The following is a 20,873-nucleotide window of genomic DNA, read 5'->3' on the forward strand; positions in this document are numbered from 1 at the left end:
AAAAAATTTAGAATAAATGAATTCAGTAATGCTGCAGGATGCAAAATTTTTTTAAGTAAAAATCTATTGTGTTTCTATATACTAATGACAGAGAAATCAACAATCCCATTTAAATTGCATCAAAAGAATAGAATACCTAGGATTAAATTCAAGGAAGTGAAAGTATACTAAAAACTATAAGACATCAAGGAATGAAACAAATATTCCATGTTCATGGATTATAAGAATAATTAAAATACCCATACTACCCAAAGGAATCCACAGATTCAATGCCATTGTATCAAAAGTCCAGTGGCATTCCTTACAGAACTAAAAGAACCTTAAAATTTGTATGGTATCCCAAAGACCACAAATAGCCAAAGCAATCCTGAGAAAGAAGAACAAAACTGAAGACATCACACTCGCTGGTTTCAAACTCTGTTACAAAACTATAATAATTAAAACTATGGTATTGGCATAAAAACAAATCAATGGAGCAAAACAGAGCCCAGAAATAAACCCACACATATATAGTTAGTTTATAATAAAGGACCCAGGAACATACAGTAGGGAAAAGACAGCCTCTTCCACAAATGATGCTGGGAAAACTGGACAGTCACATACAAATGAATGAAACTCAACCACTACCTTACACCATATGCAAAAATTAATTCAAAATGCATTGAAGAGGTGTACCTCCTGGGTGACTCAGTTGGTTAAGCGTCTGACTCTTGATTTCAGCTCAAGTCATGAACTCAGGGTTTTGAGATTAGGTATGGAACCTGCTTAAGATCTGAAAACAAAAACATTAACTTGAGAGGATATACACACCCCATATTCAACTGCAGCATTATTTGTAATAGCTAAGATATGGAAAGAACTAAGTGTCCAGTGGATGAATGGATAAAGAAACTGGTGTATATACAGAATGGAACATTATTCAGCCATAAAGACTGAAATCTTGCCACTTGCCTCTCCCCCCCACCTCTAAAAACAGGCAGAGTGGGGGGTGGCACCTGGGTGCCTCAGTGGATTAAGCATCCCAACACTTGATTTTGGCCCAGGTCATAATCTCAGGGTTATGAGATGAGCCCTGTGCTGAGCATGAAGCCTGCCTAAAGAATCTCTTTCCCTCTGTCCCTCCTCCATCTCTTAAAAAAAAAAAAAAAAAATCTTGCTATTTGAACAATATAATGTCTCAAGGGCATTATGCTAAGTGAAATAAACCAGAGAACGAAAACTGTAAGAACACTTATATGTGAATCTAAATTTAAAACAAAAAACCAAGTGTGTAGATACAAGGAACAGATTGGTGCTTGCCAGAGGCTGGGGGTGGGGATGGGAGAAATAGGTGAAGGATGTCAAAAGATTAAAAAAAAAATTTCCTTTTATTAAAAAAAAAAAAAAAGATTGTACCTATCGTTGACAATAATTATACACTTAGAAATTTGTTAAGAGGGTAAAACGTTGTGTTTTTTCTAATTAAAAACATCGCAGAATTCCCCTGAGCAAACAAACAGGGTTGTAGGAAATCCTCAACATGCCTTTTCTCCAGTAATAATAAAGGTCAGAATAGCCATGTCCGCAGTTACTTCCCTTGGTGACCTGGGGAAATGCTCAGAAAAGACAGCACACCAAAATGTGGGAGCAGAAGCTTAGCCACCAGAGGCCAGCTCTAACAGGTTGATAGTCTTTTCCTTTGCCCACATTTTATTGCCATTTCAGGAAATAGTAAAGCATTCTAGTTAAGAAACTAGCTAACTTGTTTTGGACTCTGGATTTGCTACTTAACTGGCTGAGTACCCTAGTGACTTTGGCAAATTATAGAACCCTTCTGTTTCAGTTTCCTCATCTGAAAAAGAGGTAGTAAGAGCACTGACTTTATAATTGTGAGAATTAAATGAGATAGTGTATTCAAAGACACAAAACACTACCAAAGACAGAGCAGGTATTTAATATTTTATTTTGTCTCTAGGAACAGGAGTTTATTGAAAGAGGAAGACCCTGCTGTCCTTATCTCTGAGGTCCTAAGGAGGAAGTTTGCTCTGAAGGAAGAAGATATTAGTAGAAAAGGAAACTGACAGAACTCAGCTCTGCAAATTCAGTCTCATGCTCCTGGAATTCCTTCAATAGCTGCCTTCCTCACCAGAGACCTGGCTGCCTCTCAGTTAGAAATCTTCTGCAACAGTCTTACTGAAAGCTGGAGCTTGGACTGAAAGAGAAGAGTTGGATCACGCTTCCTTTGCTTCAAACCTTAGCAAAAGCTAAGGCCTGTTTTGCACCAAGACTCTTGTTACAGGTAAATGTATAGTTGGAATGTCTCAGTCTAAATGGTGAGACAGAAGTTTGGTTTTTCCTTGCCTCTACGTGAAAATAGGTCCTAAATGAATGGCTTACTTCACTGCATTAGACCCCATAACTGGTCTCACGGACACTCTGTGCCCAGCTGTCACTCTCAGCAGCTTCCTTGTAGCAGAGCAGAGCTGAGGGGTAAGGGGCTATAAATGTATGTGTTGACAGGGGCAGGCAGAATCTTATGCTGCTCCATCATAAACTGACACCAGTGCCCAACAATCACCCTCTCTCCCTTCCCTCTCCCTAGATGTAGAGGTCGGACCTCTGGACCAGCTGACACTTGGGCTGCTGCTGGGAGGCCTGGGCTGTTTTTTTCTTAAATATATTTTGTAATACTGTACAACCAAATCTACTCTCCCAGGCCCTGGGGCCTCATGGGTTCCACTGATAGAAAACACTTTCTCTTCCATGGACTTGACTTTAAGCCCAGTAGGAAAGAGAAATGGGAAGGAGAAACAGCACCATCCTTCTTCCAGGCCCTTGACCGCCCCTTTTGCATTGGGCCAAGGTTTGTACCTACCACACCATGCATGACTCAGACGCCCTCAGGTCCCTTTCTCTACGGTATGTATCCTGTGTGTGTTTGGGTTGAAGCACTACCTGATATTAAATGAAGGATATGGAGAGATGCTGCATGTGCTGTTTGTCTGAGTTGTGACTACCTGGTATCTCTCATGAGTATAGGATTCTGTTAATTTTAAGGTATGAACTTTCATAAACAGGTTCCTGGCTTCTCCTCTTTCCTTATAAAGTCCTGCCTAATAATATAAAACTTCCATAGGGAGCCTCTTGTCCTCTTTTGTAGGGATTTTACCCTAAACTCTTAAGGAATTCCATCTTATAACCTACATACTTGCCCCACAGAGGCTGTTTAAGCCTCATAAGGTAGCACACCTCCAACATGGGAACCTGCCACTTGGTAGATAACGTCTTGAATAGAACACAGGTGTTGAGATGGGACCTATGGCAATGACAACATATAACTATTAAAAAGTTGCTTTTTCAGAAATAAAATGGTAATATTTTAAGTACCATCAGAGTCAGCTTTGTAAATAGCCATTTATTTGTGTTCATAGTTTTACAAAGGAGTTCTTCTTATACTTTATAGAAGAGTGGGATCATCACATCTAGATTGTTAGGCAGCTCAGGCTTTTTTTTAGGGAGATGTTTAAACATAGAGTATAAGACTTTAAAATGTAAAGTCCTCACAAAAATAAAGTAACCGTTTTTAAAAACCTACCATTGTAGCACCCTGGGTGGCTCAGTCAGTTAGACATCCAACTTGATCTCATGTCACGAGTTCAAGCCCTACATTGGGCTCCACATTGGGCATGGAGCCTACTTCAAAAACAAAAACCCCTACCATCATTCTACTTTCTACTTATTTCTCTATCCTACCTGTCCCCATACACCTGGCCCCAGGAGATTTTGCCTTATCATTCAAAAAGGTGTCCAGAATAACAGTTCCAAGGTTGAGTAGGTAACAGCCAGAGATTAAAACACATCCATAAGAAGCAACATTCCAGTCAGGCATCTGAAAGGGCAAAGAGTGGCTTAACCAACATAATTTCCCTCCAACTGTCTCTTTAGTGAAGGGATAAGTACCTCCCCTAGCTCCTCAGTGCTCATTACAACAGCTTTGTCCAAGTTTACCAGCAACCTCTTCCTCAGGGAGAGATACAATGCCAATCCATACTTTCTCAACAAGTGGCACCACCTGCTTTATTTACACAAAGAAAATGCTTAGTAATAACCTCATCCCTTGTCTCCCCCACACCCCAAAATTTCCCTATGGCTCTCTCATTTCTTTTAGAACCAAACTGTTTTAAAGACATTTAGATTTGGTGCCTGATAACTTGATTACCTTCAGAGTCCTGGGTAAAGAGCAAATCAGGCTGCAGATTTAACTGAGTGGGCCTCTCCTGGCACTGAGCCCAAGAGCTGTTAGGAAACTGCCCTAAGCCCCGATCCTGGTTGTTAGTTATATCTCGGAAAGGAGCTCTAGACTTGTGGGCAATGACCCGCTGCCCCTGAGAATCCTCAGTGAAAAGCTGACTCCAGGAGTCCTTGTCATTCTTTTCACTGTCCCAGGAAAACACAGGGATGGGATAAAGGCTTTGTTTCCCAGAATCTGTGTCTTCTCCATTCCAGGAATCCCTGTAGTTTTGAAAGAGGATGGGGGTTTGGGTGGTTTCTTTGGCAGACACCTTGTCTAATTTGGTCTTGTCCAAGGGCTGAAGGCCCTTGCCCCCAGGTGGTTGAACATGTCTCTGCACATCCTGATAGTTCTTTTTATTAGATCCATGAAGCCATTCCCTTTTCCAGGAAGGGTCTTTCTCTCCTTCCTTTTGGTCCAGCAAGTGAGAATGTTCCAAGTTCTGAGTGAGGGAACAAGAGAATGAGGCTTTATTCTTCCCAGCACAGACTAAGGTATCAGGCTGGGGCAAAGACAGCGCAGTCAAAAATGCAGTTCCCATTCTGTGGTGGCCAGAAGCCTGGAGGGACTGGGAGGAAAGTTCAGCTTCCTGGGTATCTGCAGGGGTTGAAGTGGCTAATGGGGGTGCCATGCAATCATCCTCCAAGCCCTGGATCAGATGATCTAGATGGGTTGCATCTTTCTTAGATTCTTTGTTGGTCTGACTCTCTGTATGAGATGAAACTCTCCTCTGGTCACCACCATTTGTCTTTCCTAGTAAGACAGATGTGAATAATTATTCTGCAGGAAATCTCTACCCTAAGCAGGATTTAGCTGGCTTTTTCTGAAATTAGTATCAGCTACTGTCACTACCTAGCCCAGGGGCCTTAGACTTGTCACACACCTTTGTAGCTGATCTCTTTTTTTTTTTTTTAATATTTTATTTATTTGAGAGAGAAAAGAGAGAGCATGGTGGGGGGGCGGGGTGGAGAACCAGACTCCCCCACTGGGCAGGGAGCCCCATGTGGGGCTCAATCCCAGGACCCAGAGATCATGACCTGAGCTGAAGGCAAACCAGATGCTTAACTGACTGAGCCACCCAGACATCCCATGATCTTCCTGCTTTCACTTTCTACTTTCTCCAGAATGATCCTTCTAAAACACAGACCTTGTACTGCGCTACTCAAATATACGGATGCTTCTAATGACCTAATAAAGTCAAACGTGGTAGGTATACTCAAACCACAGCCTACTTTTCTCAGCTGTGTTTTCATTTATGGAGTTTAACAGGGCACATCAGTTTTGTGTTTTGTTTTTTATTTAATATGGTTTCTGTTAAATAGTGGTCCTGGCCCAATATAGATTCCTGGATATTATCCTTTTTGAGAAGTATGCACAATACAATTTTTGTAAGGTTACTAAGATCACATTAACCAGCCAACTCTAAAAAACCCTCTATTGACAGTCCAAAGAACATTAGATCCTCCACTCTGCAAACATTGCCTGGGGAAGGGAATAAAGACAATTAGATGCTAAGTCAACTAGCTAGAAAGACAATATTAAGAAACAACTACTAGTGTCCAACCTGTCGACTTTATCAGGCATGGAATGGATCCTCTTCTACCTTAAGGATGAATAACGTGGACTTCCCACGTCCCCCTCAAATTATACCAAGATCTAATTACAAAGCTGAATGATTTCCTTTTTCCCTCTCCAACAAGAATTATCCTACAAAAACTGTTTTGTGAAAGATTTCTCAACTTTGCCTAAGAATTCAATACATTATAGAATATACTAGAATTCTGAAATTACAAGGGGTGCTTGAGTGGCTTGGTCGGTTACACATCCAGCTCTTGATCTCAGGTCTTGATCTTGAGGTTGAGAATTCAAAGCCCCATATTGGGCTCCATGGTGGACATGGAGCCTATTAAAAAAAAAAAAACAATAACAATCAAAAGTGTCCCTGCAAAAAATCTGCCCTTGTTACTTAAAGCAAAAGGGTGCTTACTTTAAGTTTCTATTTGGGGCAGTGGGAGTAAATTTTGAAGATTTATGCAAAGCAATCCTGGGAATCGCATCAAGAGGTAGAGCTCTTCACTCAAAACCCTCCAACTGGCAGACACCCTAGTCTGTAAGCCCCAGCCTGCTCTGAGGCAGCTCATCCCCTGAAAAGGGACATGTAAGCAAAGAACTCCCAAAGGATGACGAGACACAAGCCAACTTTATGCCAACCTTTCTAAGAAAAAAAAAATCTTTGAACTCTAATTTGAGAAGCAATATAAAGAAATATGTTATCAAGTAATCCTATATAGACTGCTCATTATGGCCAATCCAAGACATTTATCTAACTACTAATGGCAGGTCAGCTCCCCTGTATCCTCTAACTCCCCAAGCATACTTTCTCCTCACTGCTCTGTCAGGGAATACAAATATTTAATATTAGACTGAGCACACAGAATTAGAAAATGTTGGTAAAAGCATGTATATATTGTTTTGCAGAAGAGGATGTTCTGTTGTTTGATATCCTCTTCTAAGAAGTTAGCTAAGTTTAACTGGTGTCGCACTTCTCATAAATTTTCCAGCATGGAAAAATGCACACACTCCCTTTTGCTCCCTGGATATTCCCAGGCGGGTCATCATACCTGGCTGCAAGGTGAAGAAGGAAGCAATGCTGGTCTGCCGAATGCCTGTGGGTGGAATTCTTTGACTTAAAGAAATCTTAGCCTTTTTCTCTCCAGAAAAGAGTTTTAGCATTTGGGTGCTTGGCTTCACTAAATGTGTCTGAGAAGGGGGAGAAAAAGAATAATAGAACCTGTTAATATCAAGACAACTGCCAAACAGAAGAGATTCAATATACCTGCGATCCTCATGGAACCACACTAGACCCTTTGGATTCCACTCCTATACTACTCTCTGGGTAGTTTTTGCTGTATATCATCATCTACCATTTCCTGCCACAATGATGATGTTTGTTTTTCTCAGGAAATCACATATTCCAACTATAGCACAATCTTTCTGCTTCCCCACAGAAATCAGTCACGCTGCCTAAAGAAACAAGATTTGTTGGAGTGATTCCAGGGATGATACTCTCTCTTACATTTAAAGAGAACTAATGATTCTACATCTGCATTTGACACATTTTTAGTGGTTTTCAAATAGTCACACATGGTTAAAAGCATGGCTCACACAGCTTGGGTTCCAATCAATCCCAATTCTGCCACTGCTACTTATTGTGTGACCCTCACAAGTTGCTTAATCTAGGTCTCATTCTCAGGTGTGAAACGGGGACAGTAAAGTATCTATCACATAGGGCTTTATGAGGATTTGGTGAGTTAATTCACATAAAAGGTTTATACAGTTCCTGAGGTTCAATACTAATTGGTTATTACTAGGAAGAAGAGCAGAGAAACAACAGTCTTATATACTCATAGCCCATTTATACTTTGTAGTATGAATTTGTACCAGAAAAGGTTTGGGAGTAAGTTTTGTCGACTATAAATATAACCTAATCTTTATTTAGTGTGATTTGTTTTTATTTCCACTTACTTGTTATGGAATGCCTGAGAAGTAACCCTGAGAACAGGGTAATTTATATTCAATTCAGTTTATGTGAGAGCCAAAGAAGAAATGAGATTTGCCAATATTCATGCTGCAAGTTGGAGATAGGTCTGAAACTTGAACTCAGATTATTAATTCTAGCCCAAAGTTGACATCATTTTTACATTGGAAATTAAAATGTACCTTAAGTGGGTAAAAAAAGAAAAATCCTTGGTATAAAACTCATTCTTTGATTTGCAGTACTTGTGTGGAACTTTTCCCTCAACCATGCAAAACTAGAAAACTGGGTAAAATACATGGAACAACTGGTATTAGATGGTGGACAACAGGAACTGCATTAGATTGTGAGCTCTGAAAGAAGGAAAACAAATGAGGTGAGCCCTATGATGACTCTAGCTTTCTGCCTGGAATCACTTGACAGGCCAAAATATACGGACAAAGTAATCAGGCACTGGACTCTGGATTAAATGAATACATTGAGATTGGAATTTGGAGAAACTGAGGTTGCCACTTCTCTCAGGTTGTGAAGTCCATATTCCCTCACCTTGAACTTGGGAAGAATTTTGTGACTGTCCAACCCATAAAGTGTGATTAGAAGTAACATTACATGGTTTCCAAAACTAGGTCATAAAAATGCCATGTACTCTTGTCTTGCTTTCTTGAGATGCTCATTCTTAGAACCTGGCCACCATTCCATGAGGAAGCCCAAGCAGGCACATGAATCTCTAAATTTTATAAGAGACACATCCTAGATATGTGAAACTACCTGAACATAGAATGCCAGCAAATATTTTAGCACCTATATGCTAGCTGCTTGGAATATACTAATGAACAAAACAGATTGTTTTTGCCCTGGTAAAGCTTACAGCTTAAGGGAAAAGACAGACTAATAATAGTTATTTAAATGACTACAAGAATACTAGTCCTACAACACAAATACAAAGGATTCTAAGAGAATATTATGAAAAATCATATGCCAATAATCAGGACAACCTCGAAAGAAATGAATAAATTCCTAAAAACAGATAACCTCCCAAAACTGAATCTGAAGAAATAGAAAATTTGAACAGACTAAGAGCAGTAAAACTGAATTGGTAATCAAAAGTTCCCAACAAACAGAAGTCCAGGACAAGACAGCTTCCCAGGTGAATTCTACCAAACACTTAAAAAAAAGACTTCGTATCTACTCTTCTCAAACTATTACCAAAAACAGAAGAAGGAAATTTCCAAATTCATTCTATGAAAGCCAGATCAAGATACTACAAAAATAGAGAACTACGGGCCAGTATCTCTGATGAAGGCAAAAATCCTCAACAAAATATTAGCAAACCCAATCAACAATACATTAAAAAAAAAAAAAATCACTCACCACAATCAAGTGGGATTTATCCCTGGGATGCAAGGGTGGTTCAATATTCACAAATCAATCGACATATCTATCACATCAATAAGAGAAAGGATAAAAATTAAATGATCATTTCAGTAAATGCCAAAAAAGCATTTGACAAAATACAATATCTATTCAAAAACCCTCAACAAAGTAGGTTTAGAAAGAACATACTTCAACAGAATAAATCACAACTGACATCATACTCAATGGTGAAAAAAAAAAAATGAGAGCTTTTCCCCTATGGTCAGGAATAAGAGAAAGATGTCCACTCTCACCACTTCTATTCAACATAGTATTGGAAGTCCTAGCCACAGCAATCAGACAAGAAAAATGAATACAAAACATCCAAATTGGCAAGGAAGAAATAAAACTTTCACTATTTGTAGATGACAAGATACTATATATAGAAAACCCTAAAGACTCCACCAAAAAACTAAACCTGATAATTCAATAAAGTTAAAGGATACAAAAATCAGTGTACAGAAACTCACTGCATTTCTATATACTAATAATGAAACAGCAGAAAGAGAACTTAAGAAAACAATCCCATTTATAATTGCACCAAAATAAAATACCTAGGAATAAACTTAGCCAAGGAGATGAAAGACATGTACTGTGAAAACTATAAAACTCTAATGAAAGAAATCGAAGACAACACAAGCAAATGAAAAGATATTCTGTGCTCATGGACTGAAAGAATATTGTCAAAATGTCCCTACTACCCAAAGCAATCTATAAATTAAATGCAATCCCTATCAAAATACAAAACAGTATTTTTCCATAGAACTAGAATAAACAATCCTAAAATTTGTACGGAACCACAAAGGATTCTGAATAGCCAAAGCAATCTTGAAAAAGAAAAACAGAGCTGAAGTATCAAAATTCCAGATTTCAAATACTACAAAGTTGTAGTAATCAAAACAGTATGGTACTGGTATAAAAACAGATACACAGGTCAACTGAACAAAATAGAAAACTCAGAAATAAATATGCCAATTAATCAACAAAAGAGGCAAGACTATGCAATGGGAAGAAGTGTCTTCAATAAATGGTGTTGGGAAAACTAGACAGCTACATTCAGAAGAATGAAACCAGACCACTTAATTATACCATACACAAAAAAAAAAAACCCTCAAAATTGATTAAGGACAAGGCACCTTGGTGGGTCAGTTGGTTAAGTGTCTGCCTTCAGCTCAAGTCATGATCCCAGGGTCCAGAAATCAAGACGAGTTGTTGGACTCCCTGCTCTGCAGGGAGTCTGCTTCTCCCTCTGCTCCACGCCTCCCCCCACCCAGCTTGTACTCTCTCTTATGCTTCTGAGGTTCCATACTCATCTCTTCCCACTTCTCCAAATAGCCCATCCTCCTCAGTCTCTCAAAGAAAACCTTTTCCAGTCAGTCACTATCATGCCTTATCAAGTCACACTAAAAGGATGACATTACCTAATAAGGATGCCCTAAGGAAGACTGTTTAAGAAGTCTGACCAAGAAAAACTGTCAGGATTCCCATCATCTCCAACAACATAAATCAGCTTTGCTGAATGAATAGAAATAAAGCATTCATCCAAAACTTGCCTCAAACTCTCCAAACCTGCGAAACAAATGACACACTAACCTAGTTCAGAACTTCATAAACTCTTGCCCAGTCCTAGACTAATACAATAGTCTCTTAACTGGTCAGGCCCCCACTCAATACCTTTAAATCAGTCCCACACCCACACTAATATCTAGATTAACCTCCCTGTAGCACAACTGAGAGCACACCATCTTGCTCAAAATGTCAGTAGTTTCTCTACTACCTTATAAAGTACTGACTCTCAGACTACACACAACAGTACAATTCCAGTTTACCCTTTTCTCCATTACCAAAACCTCTTCATGTATACTATAGCATAATATCCACATTCCAGTCCCTATTATGGCCTCTACCTTCCTCATTTCTGTGCCTCACACAGAAGGGCCTTTTTCACACAAGTCTGAAATGCTACATTTACTTCAGCTAAGCCCCAACCATTCCTGATTCACAGAGTGATCTCTTCCTTTTCTAAATTTGACATTTATCACTTGGTATTTCAAGACTTATTAACAAAATCCTGGTATCAACATTTGATTCACATACTTTTTATCCTGTCCTCCACAGAACTAGCTTAATACACATAATACTCAATAAATATTTTAGGAAGAAGGTAGATACACAGGAAGGACACAGTCTGGTTAAAAAACATATATGTGTGTGTGTGTGTGTGTGTGTGTGTATACTCATATTTTCAACATTAACAGAGCTCTCAGAAAACATTAACGCTTTTCCAGTACCGTGATCAAAGTGAAGATGAGCTCCTGTCACTGTAATTGATGTCACACATAAGGTCCAGAGCACAGATGAGATGAGTGGTATACCCACTGAAAATTGAAGGCTTTCTTCCCAAAGTACTCTAACAATACTAAATTTATTGCAAGAATATTCTCTAGAACTGCTTGGCACTGATTTTTCATCCAAACCTAATGAAAACTCAAGAGGAATAGGAGAAAAAAGCAATTCCTTTTAAGTATCACAACTTTTTTTTTTTTAAGATTGTATTTATTCATGAAAGACACGGGGGGAGAGGGGGAGAGAGAGAGAGAGGCAGAGACATAGGCAGAGAGAGAAGCAGGCTCTATGCAGGGAGCCCGATGTGGGACTTGATCCCAGAACTCCGGGATCACGCCCTGAACCAAAGGCAAATAGAGATGCTCAACCGCTGAGCCGCCCAGGTGTCCCAAGTATCACAACTCCTAATCTGGAGACCAGATAGGTCTACATCCATTACCATTTCATTAGTAAGTCTTATAAAAGGGTATTTCTTGCTAATTTTTCTTAAAAAAAAAAAAATGTCACACATGTCAAAGACCACGTACAGTGTTTTCATACATTTGCCATCAGTTTTGCCCTATAAGATTATGTACTGAAGATCTGTTTAAACCTCCCAATTTTAACTACTCCAATACAGCAATAGCTAAATGTGACCCTCTCAATAGAAAGGTAATGGTCCCATGCAAGAAAGAAGAGCTCACTTACACTGGAAAGTAGAAGCCTCAAATAAAATGCAATGGAATAGAAACCTCTACTCTGGAGCAAATCCCCAAGTACCCCTAGAGGGTGTCAACTTTATGAAAAGTAGTACTGTCTGTGTGTGCACATACACACAATATATAGTTGACCCTTGAACAATCTAAGGGTTAAGGTCACCACCCCCATGCATAGTTGAAAATCCGCATATAACTTCTAACTCCCCAAAAAATTAACTATTAATAGCCTACTGTTGACCAAAAGCCTTGTTGATAACACATATTTCGATAAACACATACTTTGTACATTATATGTGTTCTTACAATAAAGCTAGAGAAAATATTAAAATCATAAGGAAGAGAAAATATGTTTACAGTACTTAACTGTATTTACCAGAAAAAATCCACATAAGTGAACCCACGCAGTTCAAACTCGTTTTGTTCAAGGCTCAACTATTCACACAATCGGCCTATATTATATCTATTCTCTCAATTTCAAAACAAGAGCTATTTTTTACTTTTTCTCTACTAATCGTCTACTTACTCCGGTCCCAATTTCTGGCTCCGAAATGTAAATGAACTAAAGGGAAAATGCAAACGTCCTTTTAAAAAGGAGATACTAATGGATGCAAATAACTGGACCAAAGTCAGTTTAAAAATGTATTTAAGGGGCACCCGTCTGGCTCAGTCACTGGAGCTTACAACTCTTGCTCTCAGGGTTGTGAGTTTAAGTGTTGGGTGTAGAGATTACTTAAAAATAAAATCTTAGGGCAGCCCGGGTGGCTCCGCGGTTTAGCGCCACCTTCAGCCCAGGGATTGATCCTGGAGACCCGGGATCAGGTCCCAGGTCGGGCTCCTTGCATGGAGCCTGCTTCTCCCTCTGCCTATGTCTCTGCCTCTCTCTCTCTCTCTCTCTGTGACTATCATAAATAAATAAAAACTTTAAAAAAATAAAAAATAAATTGCCACAAAATTTAGCAACTTAAAACAACATTTATTATCTCACAACTTCTATGCATCAGGAACTTGAGAGCAGCCTATCTGCGTGGTTCTGGCAGTCTCATTAGGTTGCATTTAAGGCATCAACCAAGGTGCAATATACACTTTCGAGGTGGCACACTCATTCAATGGTTAGCAAACACAGTAAGGTTCCTCACCACATGAATGTCTCCATAGAGCTGCTTGCATGTCTGCACAACAGGACAGCTGACTTCCCCTAAAGAGAGAATGAGGCTAAAGCTGCAATGCTGTTTATGACCTAACCTCGGAATTCTAAGATTAACACTTCCATCACATTCTATTCATTAGAGTCACTAAATACTAAGAACGGCCCACACTTCTGGGGATGGGGAGACTTAGCATCCATCTTTTAAAGAGAGGTGTAGCAACAAATTTGTGGACATATTTTAAAACCACCACCCCTCCACCAATAAAATGTAATCTCTCCTTCCTCTAAACACACAGAATTTCCGTATGCCTCTAAAGGCACTTATAGTCTAAGAGTTATTTGGGTACCTAACATATCCCATACTGCCAGAGTTAGAACTATCTTATTCATTATTCACCTTTTTATCATTTGAAGATACCTTACACATTATGAAAAAAACCACACTGGACCAAGCTACACTTACTCTGATGTGATCTGAAGCAAATCTACGAACTTCAATTTCTCCATCTGCAAAATTGAGCTAATCTCACCTCCCTCACAAAGCTACTAAAAAAGTTAAGTGAATAATACATGTAAAAAGTTTTATAAACCATAAGCCACTAAAGATCATACTGATGAACATTTGTTAAGTTACATTTACAGACCCTTATCAGTCTTACAGTACTGATCCTAACAGGATCCTAAACTAAATTGCATTACAAACTGAAAAAGAAATAGAAATTATTTTTGAGTTATAATATTTTAAATATAATTTTGTTGTTAAGTACACACTTTTTTCTTTTTCAAGATTTATTTATTTGAGGGAGGGGGCAGAGGGAGAGAGAAAGAATCTCAAGCAGACTGCTGAGCAAGGAGTCCAATGTGGGGCTTGATCTCACAACCCTGAGATCATGACCTGAGCCGAAACCAAGAGGCCCAACCAACTGAACCACCCAAGTACCCATGTTAAGTACATGCTTTAACTGCCATTTTACTAGAGGTCTTTTCCAGTCCATCCTTGCTCTAAAAAGCTCTAAGTCCTCCCACTTATCTTCTCATCAGAGTGAGAAAGACAGAATAAGCAACTATGACCACATTTAAAAGGTTTTCTGAAAGCAAAGCTCAGTTGGACTAATTCATTCACTCATTCAATAAATTTGTACTGAGTACCTACCATGTGCCACTGTTTGAAGGCCTGCCTAATGGAACTTTCATTCCAGTAGGGAAACACCATAAATGAACAAGTAAATATACAGTCTGTAGTATACCTGATAGTAAAAGGGCTATGGAGAAAAATAAAGCAAGACTAAGGTGTTAGGGACTATAGGGGGTAGGGGATAAAGGAAAGGCTATTTTATGGTGGTTAAGAAATGGACTCAGTGATAAGTTCACATCTGAACAAATGAAAGAGCAGAGCCATGTGGCAATTTTAATCCCTATGTATTAGAAGGTGTACAAAGGTCCCTGCAGAAGTGTACTTGGCTTAAAGACTAGCAAGAAGGCCAGTATGACAAGAGCAGAGTGAGGGAGAAGAGAGAAGAGTAGTAGATGAGTTCTAAAATGTATGACAGGGCCAACATACATGGGCAAATTGTGCCTTGCAGGCCTCAGAGATTCTGTTTTTTACCAGAAGGTAGGAAACCACTAGACAGTTTTAAAATTAACAGTGAGCAAAGGGTCACTCTCATTCTGGGTCAGGCAACAGTGGCAGAAGAAGTAGGAAATTATGAGATTCTGAACACATGTGAAGGCATAGTCCAAAATGCTGATGGACTGAATGTTGGTGAAGGTGCAGAATGTCACGGTGGCATTCATTACTCTGCCAAGGCTATCAGAAACCATTCATGACTCAGCCAAGATTTCTATTATCTTCTTATTTCTGTCCCCTTCTTAGTCCCACTTCTCTGCTACATATATTTCAAGGGTTAGAAACTAAATTGCATTACAAGTGAAAACGAAATAGAAATTATTTTTGAGTTATAATGATATTTTAGGGCAGCCTGGGTGGCTCAGTGGCTTAGCACCACCTTCAGTCCCGGGTGTGGTCCCGGAGACCCGGGATCAAGTCCCACGTCAGGCTCTCTGCATGGAATGGAGCCTGCTTCTTCCTCTGCCTGTGTCTGTGCCTCTCTGTGTGTGCCTCTCATGAAAATAAATAAATAAATAAATAAATAAATAAATAAATAAATAAATAAATAAATAAATAAAATACACCTGGGAGACAGCAAACATACAAAACACATACGAAACCTTTTTACCTCTTTATTGTGTAGAAAAACATCTCAGAAATATTTCTCAATGTTTTAATAAAGAGGTAGCAAAGTTAAAATACAAAATTTGAAAATCATTTAAACTAAAATGGCCTTTTAAAAAACTCATACTAAAACTCATGTGTCACATGGGAAGTTCTCCATCATATATTTAGTGAAAGGTGAATAATACAATATGCTCAAGATAATCTCATCTATGGGGGAAATAAATATATTTATACACATAGAAAATGTCTCAAAACATACCAAATTGTTAAAAGTAGCTACTACCAGTGAAGCCGTTTTTTTACTTAGTATAATTCTATACTGATTTTTTTTTACAAACATATATTTCTCTCCTACTAAAAAAGCTGAAATGAAAATAAATAGAGTATCCTCCATACCAAGGCCTAGGTAATGAGGCCAAGCTTGCCATGCCTCTGTGGTACCAAGAAAGAAGCAAACTCACTCAAACACAAGCATCTATTTTCCAGCTAGACTACGAACCACCTCATTACTCACCTCAAAATAGCACAGTTCTATTTAGGATCAAGTGGGAAGGGGCATATTTTCTAAAACACTGGCCACTAGCAACTGCCTATTAATGACTAACATTAAAACTCAAAACATATGTGTGCCTACTTGATAGCTACTCTAGGAAAAGGCACGTTTCTACATTCTATGAAAGAGTATCTTCAGTACTCTGATCTGGGCTGAAAGCCTTAAAAAGTTAACCAATTTTTAACAAAGTTAAAAAAAAATTTTTTTAAGATTTATTTATTCATTTTAGAGAAAGCATGAGTGGGAGGAGCAGAGGGAGAGGGAGATAGAATCTCAAGCAGATACCACTGGGAGCGAGGGGCACCTGGGTGGCTCAGTCAGTTAATCATCTGCCTTTGACTCAGGTTATGATCCTGGGGTCTTAAGATGGAGCCCTGAATCGTCTCCCTGCTGGGGGAGGGGGGGTGCTGCTTCTCCCTCTGCCCCTCTCCCCAACTTGTGTTCTCTCTCCCTCTTCAATTAATAAAATCTTTAAAAAAAAAAAAGCAAGAAAAAGAATTCTTTGTGGATGCATATGAAATGATACATAAGAAGCAGTAAGTGAGAAAAAGCAAGTTGCAGAACAATGTAGAAAATGCTACTATTTATAAGAATAGATACTGTTTGTACATAACATAGACTATCCTTGGAAGAATGCCCAAGAAAGTTGTGTCCTCTGAGATGGGCCAAGGAAGGTTAAAAGCATTAGGGAGGGCAGCCCGGGTGGCTCAGCCGGTTTGGCGCCGCCTTCAGTCCAGGGCCTGATCCTGGAGACTGGGGATCGTGTCCTGCAACAGGGTCCCTGGGTGAAGCCTGCTTCTCCCTCTGCCTGTGTCTCTGCCTCTCTGCCTCTCTGCCTCTCTCTCTCTCTCTCTCTCTCTCTGTCTCTCATGAATAAATAAAATCTTTAAAATAAAAGCATTAGGAAGATATTTTACTGCCTATCACTGACATACATTTTAAATTATGTACCAAATGAATGTATCTACCCCAAAACATTTTTAAGTAAAAAAAATAAAAAATAAAAAATAAAAAAATTGGGGGGCACCCGCATAGCTCAGTAGGTTAATGGCTGGCTGCCTTTGGCTCAGGTCATGATCCTAATGTCCTGGGATAGAGCCCCACAATGGGTTCCTTGCTGTGGGCAGTGATGGGCCTGCTTTCCCCCTCTCTCTGCCCTCTCCTTGCTATGTTTGCTCTCTCTGTCAAATAAAAACATAAATTTTTTTTAAAGGAACAGGTGGTTCATTTGCTTTTTCCCAAAAAATGACTTTAGTTGTAAGATGCTTTTTAATAGCCCTCAATTACTTTGTGCAGGAGGTTGTAGCCACTGTAGGGGAGCAAAATTTTCCACCCCAAAATGTGTCTGTTTGGCATATGTATTATTTTAGGCTGATCATTTTTTTTAATATTTTATTTATATATTAGAAACAGAGAGAGCACGGCAGAGACAACAGGCAGAGGGAGAAGCAGACTCCATGCAGGGAGCCTGACATGGGACTCGATCCCAGTCCTCCAGGGACTGCCTTGGGGCTGAAGGCAGCACTAAACCGCTAAGCCATTGGGGTTGCCCTAGGCTGATAATTTTTAAGGAACACAAGGCTCAAGAACAACTGCTGACTTTCCCCCAACTACCTAAAAAAATTTAAAGGACCTGTTTCAGGAAGGGAGCTACCACCACCGACAGCTATGCAACTAGGGTTGCATTTCTCTACATTAATAATGAGCTATCAGAAAGAAAAATTAAGAAAATAATCCCATTTACAGCTGCATCAAAAAGAATAAAATACCTAGTAATAAATTTAATGAAAGAGGTGAAAGACCTTTACTATAAAGACTGTAGGAAATGGATGAAAGAAATTGAAGATGATACAAATAAATGGGAAGATACTTTGTGCTCATGGACTGGAAGAATTAATATAGTAAAAACATCCATACTAGCCAAAGCAATCTACAAATTCAGTACAATCCATCAAAATACCATTTTTTGCAAAACTAGAACAAAATTATCCTAAAATTTGTATGGAACCCCATATAGGCAAAGCAATGTTGAGAAAGATCAAAGCTTTACGTATCATGCTCCCTGATTTGGAACTATACTACAAAGCTATAATAATCAAAATAGTATGGTACTGACACAAAGACAGTACATAAATAGAACAGAACTGAGGGCCCATAAATGAACCCACACATATATGGTCAATTAATCTACTACAAAGGAGGCAAGAATATACAATGGGGAGGAAGACAGTCTTGTCTCTTCAATAAATGATTCTGGGAAAACTGGACAAACTACATGCAAAAGAATGAAACTATCTTACACCATATATAAAAATAAATTCAAAATGGATTAAAGACTTGAATGTTAAAACCTGAAGCCATAAAACTCTTAGAAGATGGGCAGTAAGCTCTTTGACATTAGTCTTAGCAGTATTTCTTTGAATCAATCTCCTCAGGCATGGGCAACAAAAGCTAAAATAACAAATAGGATTAAATTAAACTAAAAAGTTTTTGCAGAGCAAAGGAAACCATCAACAAAACAGAAAGACAACCTATTGAATGGGAAAAGATATTTGAAAATCACACATCTGATAAAGGGTTAACATCCAAAATATATAAATATAAAAAAAAATTTAAAAATGGGCAGAGGACTTGAAAAGACTTATTTCCAGAGACAACACCCAGATGGCCAACTGAGACATGAAAAGGTGCTCAACATCACTATCCATCAGGAAAATGCAAATCAAAGCCACAATGAGATATTACCCCACACCTTTTAGAATGGCTATCAACAAAAAGACAAAAATAACAAGTGTTGGAGAGGATGTGGAGAAAAGGAAACCCTCATAAACTAGCTGGGAAATGTAAATTGGTGCAACTATGGAAAACAATATGGAAGATCCTCAAAAAATTAAAAATACCATACGATCCTGTAATTCCACTTCCGGGTATTTATCTGAAGAGAATGAAAACACCAAATGGAAGATATATGTACCCCTATTTACAAGAGGCAAGATATGGACACGACCCAAGTGTCCATCAATAGAGGGACGGGTACAGAAGATGTGATAAATATATCCAGTGAAATATTACACAGCCATAAAGCACGAAGTCTTGCCATTCTTGACGGCATGGAAGCACCTAGTAGGTATTACGCTAAGTGAGATAAGTTATACGGAAAAAGACAAACAATGTATGACATCACCTGTATGTGGAAAATCTAAATAACAAATCGAAACAGAAACAGACTCTCAGGTATAGGAAACAAACCATTGGGGGTGCGGGGGAGGGGCTGGGGAGGAGGAGAAACAGGTGAAGAGGATTAAGAGGCACAAACTTCCAGTTAGAAAATAAGTCATGGGGAGGCTAAGTACCGCCTAGGGAATATAGTCAATAATATTATCGTAACTTTGTATGGTGACCATGGCAACCACAGTGGATCATTTCTTAATGTTTAAAAATATCAAATCACTATGACGTAAGACTGAAATTAACAAGATACCGAATGTCCAGTATTGTCCGTTAAAAAACAAACAAAAACAACACTCCTCAGGGCAAATTCTTCTCCGTCCTCTCCCCACACCCGGGAGCCTAGTGTCCCAGTCGCATCCTCACCCGTCCACAGCGCGCCGGCCTTCCGCCCCCGGGGCCTCTCCACTCTTCCCAAACCCCATTTCTCACCCCTCTGCAAGCTCCAACCCCCCTCGCCTCAGAATTGCCCACGCCGCTCCTTTCTCCCCACGACCGGACCTCCAGCACCGGCCTTCTCACGCCTCCAGGCCCCAACCCCTCCGGCGACACCCTCTCACGCCCGCGGCCCACCTGCACTCTCCGCCTCTTCAGGGCCGCCGCGTCCAGCCACACGCCACAGGCCTCCTCCTCGGGGCCCCTCCGCCTCATGGCCGCTGCCGCGACCCGGCCGACAGCTCGCCCGGCTCCCGCTCCCGCCGCCTCACAGAAGGGCTGTAACGGCCTCCGCCGACGTTCGGATCTCGCGCCAACGCCGGGGGCGGGGCTACGCGGCGGCCCGCGACGCAGGCCCCGCCCCCGGCCCCGCCCCGGCCAGGTCCCGCCCCGCCCCCTGTCTCCGCGCCCGGCCCCACCCGCTCGGCTCCTCGGGGGAGCACCTTTCGTGTCCCCAGGTCTTCACGTTCCCAGAGGTTCCGGAGTTGCGAATCGCGCCGAGGCTGTGTGAACGTGCTCGCGACGATGCACAAGGAACATGCATTTCTTTTCGCTAAGTTAATTGCACATTCTTGTAAACAGAACTACCCCGGGCTCAGGGTTTTCCAGTCTCCCGGCAGCATCCTTACAGCCATCCCAAAAGGGCGGAGCCCAGGCTGCGGTCGCCAAGTCCAACGCCAGGGTCACCAGCACTAACCGTGCACTGGAGTTCGTGAATTACTTTTGAAATTCAAAAAAAAACAAAAACAAAAAAACCTAAGCATATCTATAAAATATACAAAGGAGAGGATTTAGAAACCATTACAAAAGGGGCACCTGGGGATCCCTGGGTGGCGCAGCGGTTTGGCGCCTGTCTTTGGCCCAGGGCACATCCTGGAGACCCGGGATCGAATCCCACGTCAGGCTCCCGGTGCATGGAGCCTGCTTCTCCCTCTGCCTATGTCTCTGCCTCTCTCTCTCTGTGTGTGTGACTATCATAAATAAATAAAAATTTAAAAAAAAAAAAGGGGGC

General features: G+C 40.2%; 2 protein-coding genes across 6 annotated transcripts in view; one reads left to right on the forward strand and one right to left on the reverse strand.

Annotated features, from left to right (window-relative positions):
• MTFR1L (mitochondrial fission regulator 1 like) overlaps positions 1-2,960 on the forward strand; it is a 15,067-nt gene extending 12,107 nt beyond the window's left edge. For all 3 annotated transcript variants that reach the window (XM_055332246.1, XM_055332243.1, XM_055332244.1), the window contains exon 7: positions 1,955-2,960. Coding sequence is in view for 2 of the 3 variants with exons in the window: in XM_055332243.1 (XP_055188218.1) it covers positions 1,955-2,060 (106 nt within the window). In the remaining variant the exon portion in view is untranslated. The remainder of the gene's footprint in view (positions 1-1,954) is intronic.
• The window catches only part of AUNIP (aurora kinase A and ninein interacting protein), a 24,170-nt gene extending 4,001 nt beyond the window's left edge, over positions 1-20,169 (reverse strand). The window contains exons 1-3 of one of the 3 annotated variants that reach the window (XM_055332240.1): positions 20,000-20,169; positions 6,892-7,030; positions 3,375-5,023 (exon numbers count right to left, since the gene is read on the reverse strand). In XM_055332240.1, coding sequence (XP_055188215.1) covers positions 4,170-5,023; positions 6,892-7,030; positions 20,000-20,077 — 1,071 coding nt within the window. In that variant the 5' untranslated portion in view covers positions 20,078-20,169 and the 3' untranslated portion in view covers positions 3,375-4,169. Of the gene's footprint in view, positions 1-3,374; positions 5,024-6,891; positions 7,031-9,176; positions 9,246-19,999 lie in introns of those variants that run through there. The other 2 variants (XM_055332241.1, XM_055332242.1) reach the window with 2 other exon arrangements.
• Between the last annotated feature and the right edge of the window lie 704 nt (positions 20,170-20,873).

The sequence above is a fragment of the Nyctereutes procyonoides genome, unplaced genomic scaffold, assembly GCF_905146905.1.
Source record: "Nyctereutes procyonoides isolate TBG_1078 unplaced genomic scaffold, NYPRO_anot_genome, whole genome shotgun sequence".
Classification (NCBI taxonomy): Eukaryota; Metazoa; Chordata; class Mammalia; order Carnivora; family Canidae; genus Nyctereutes; species Nyctereutes procyonoides.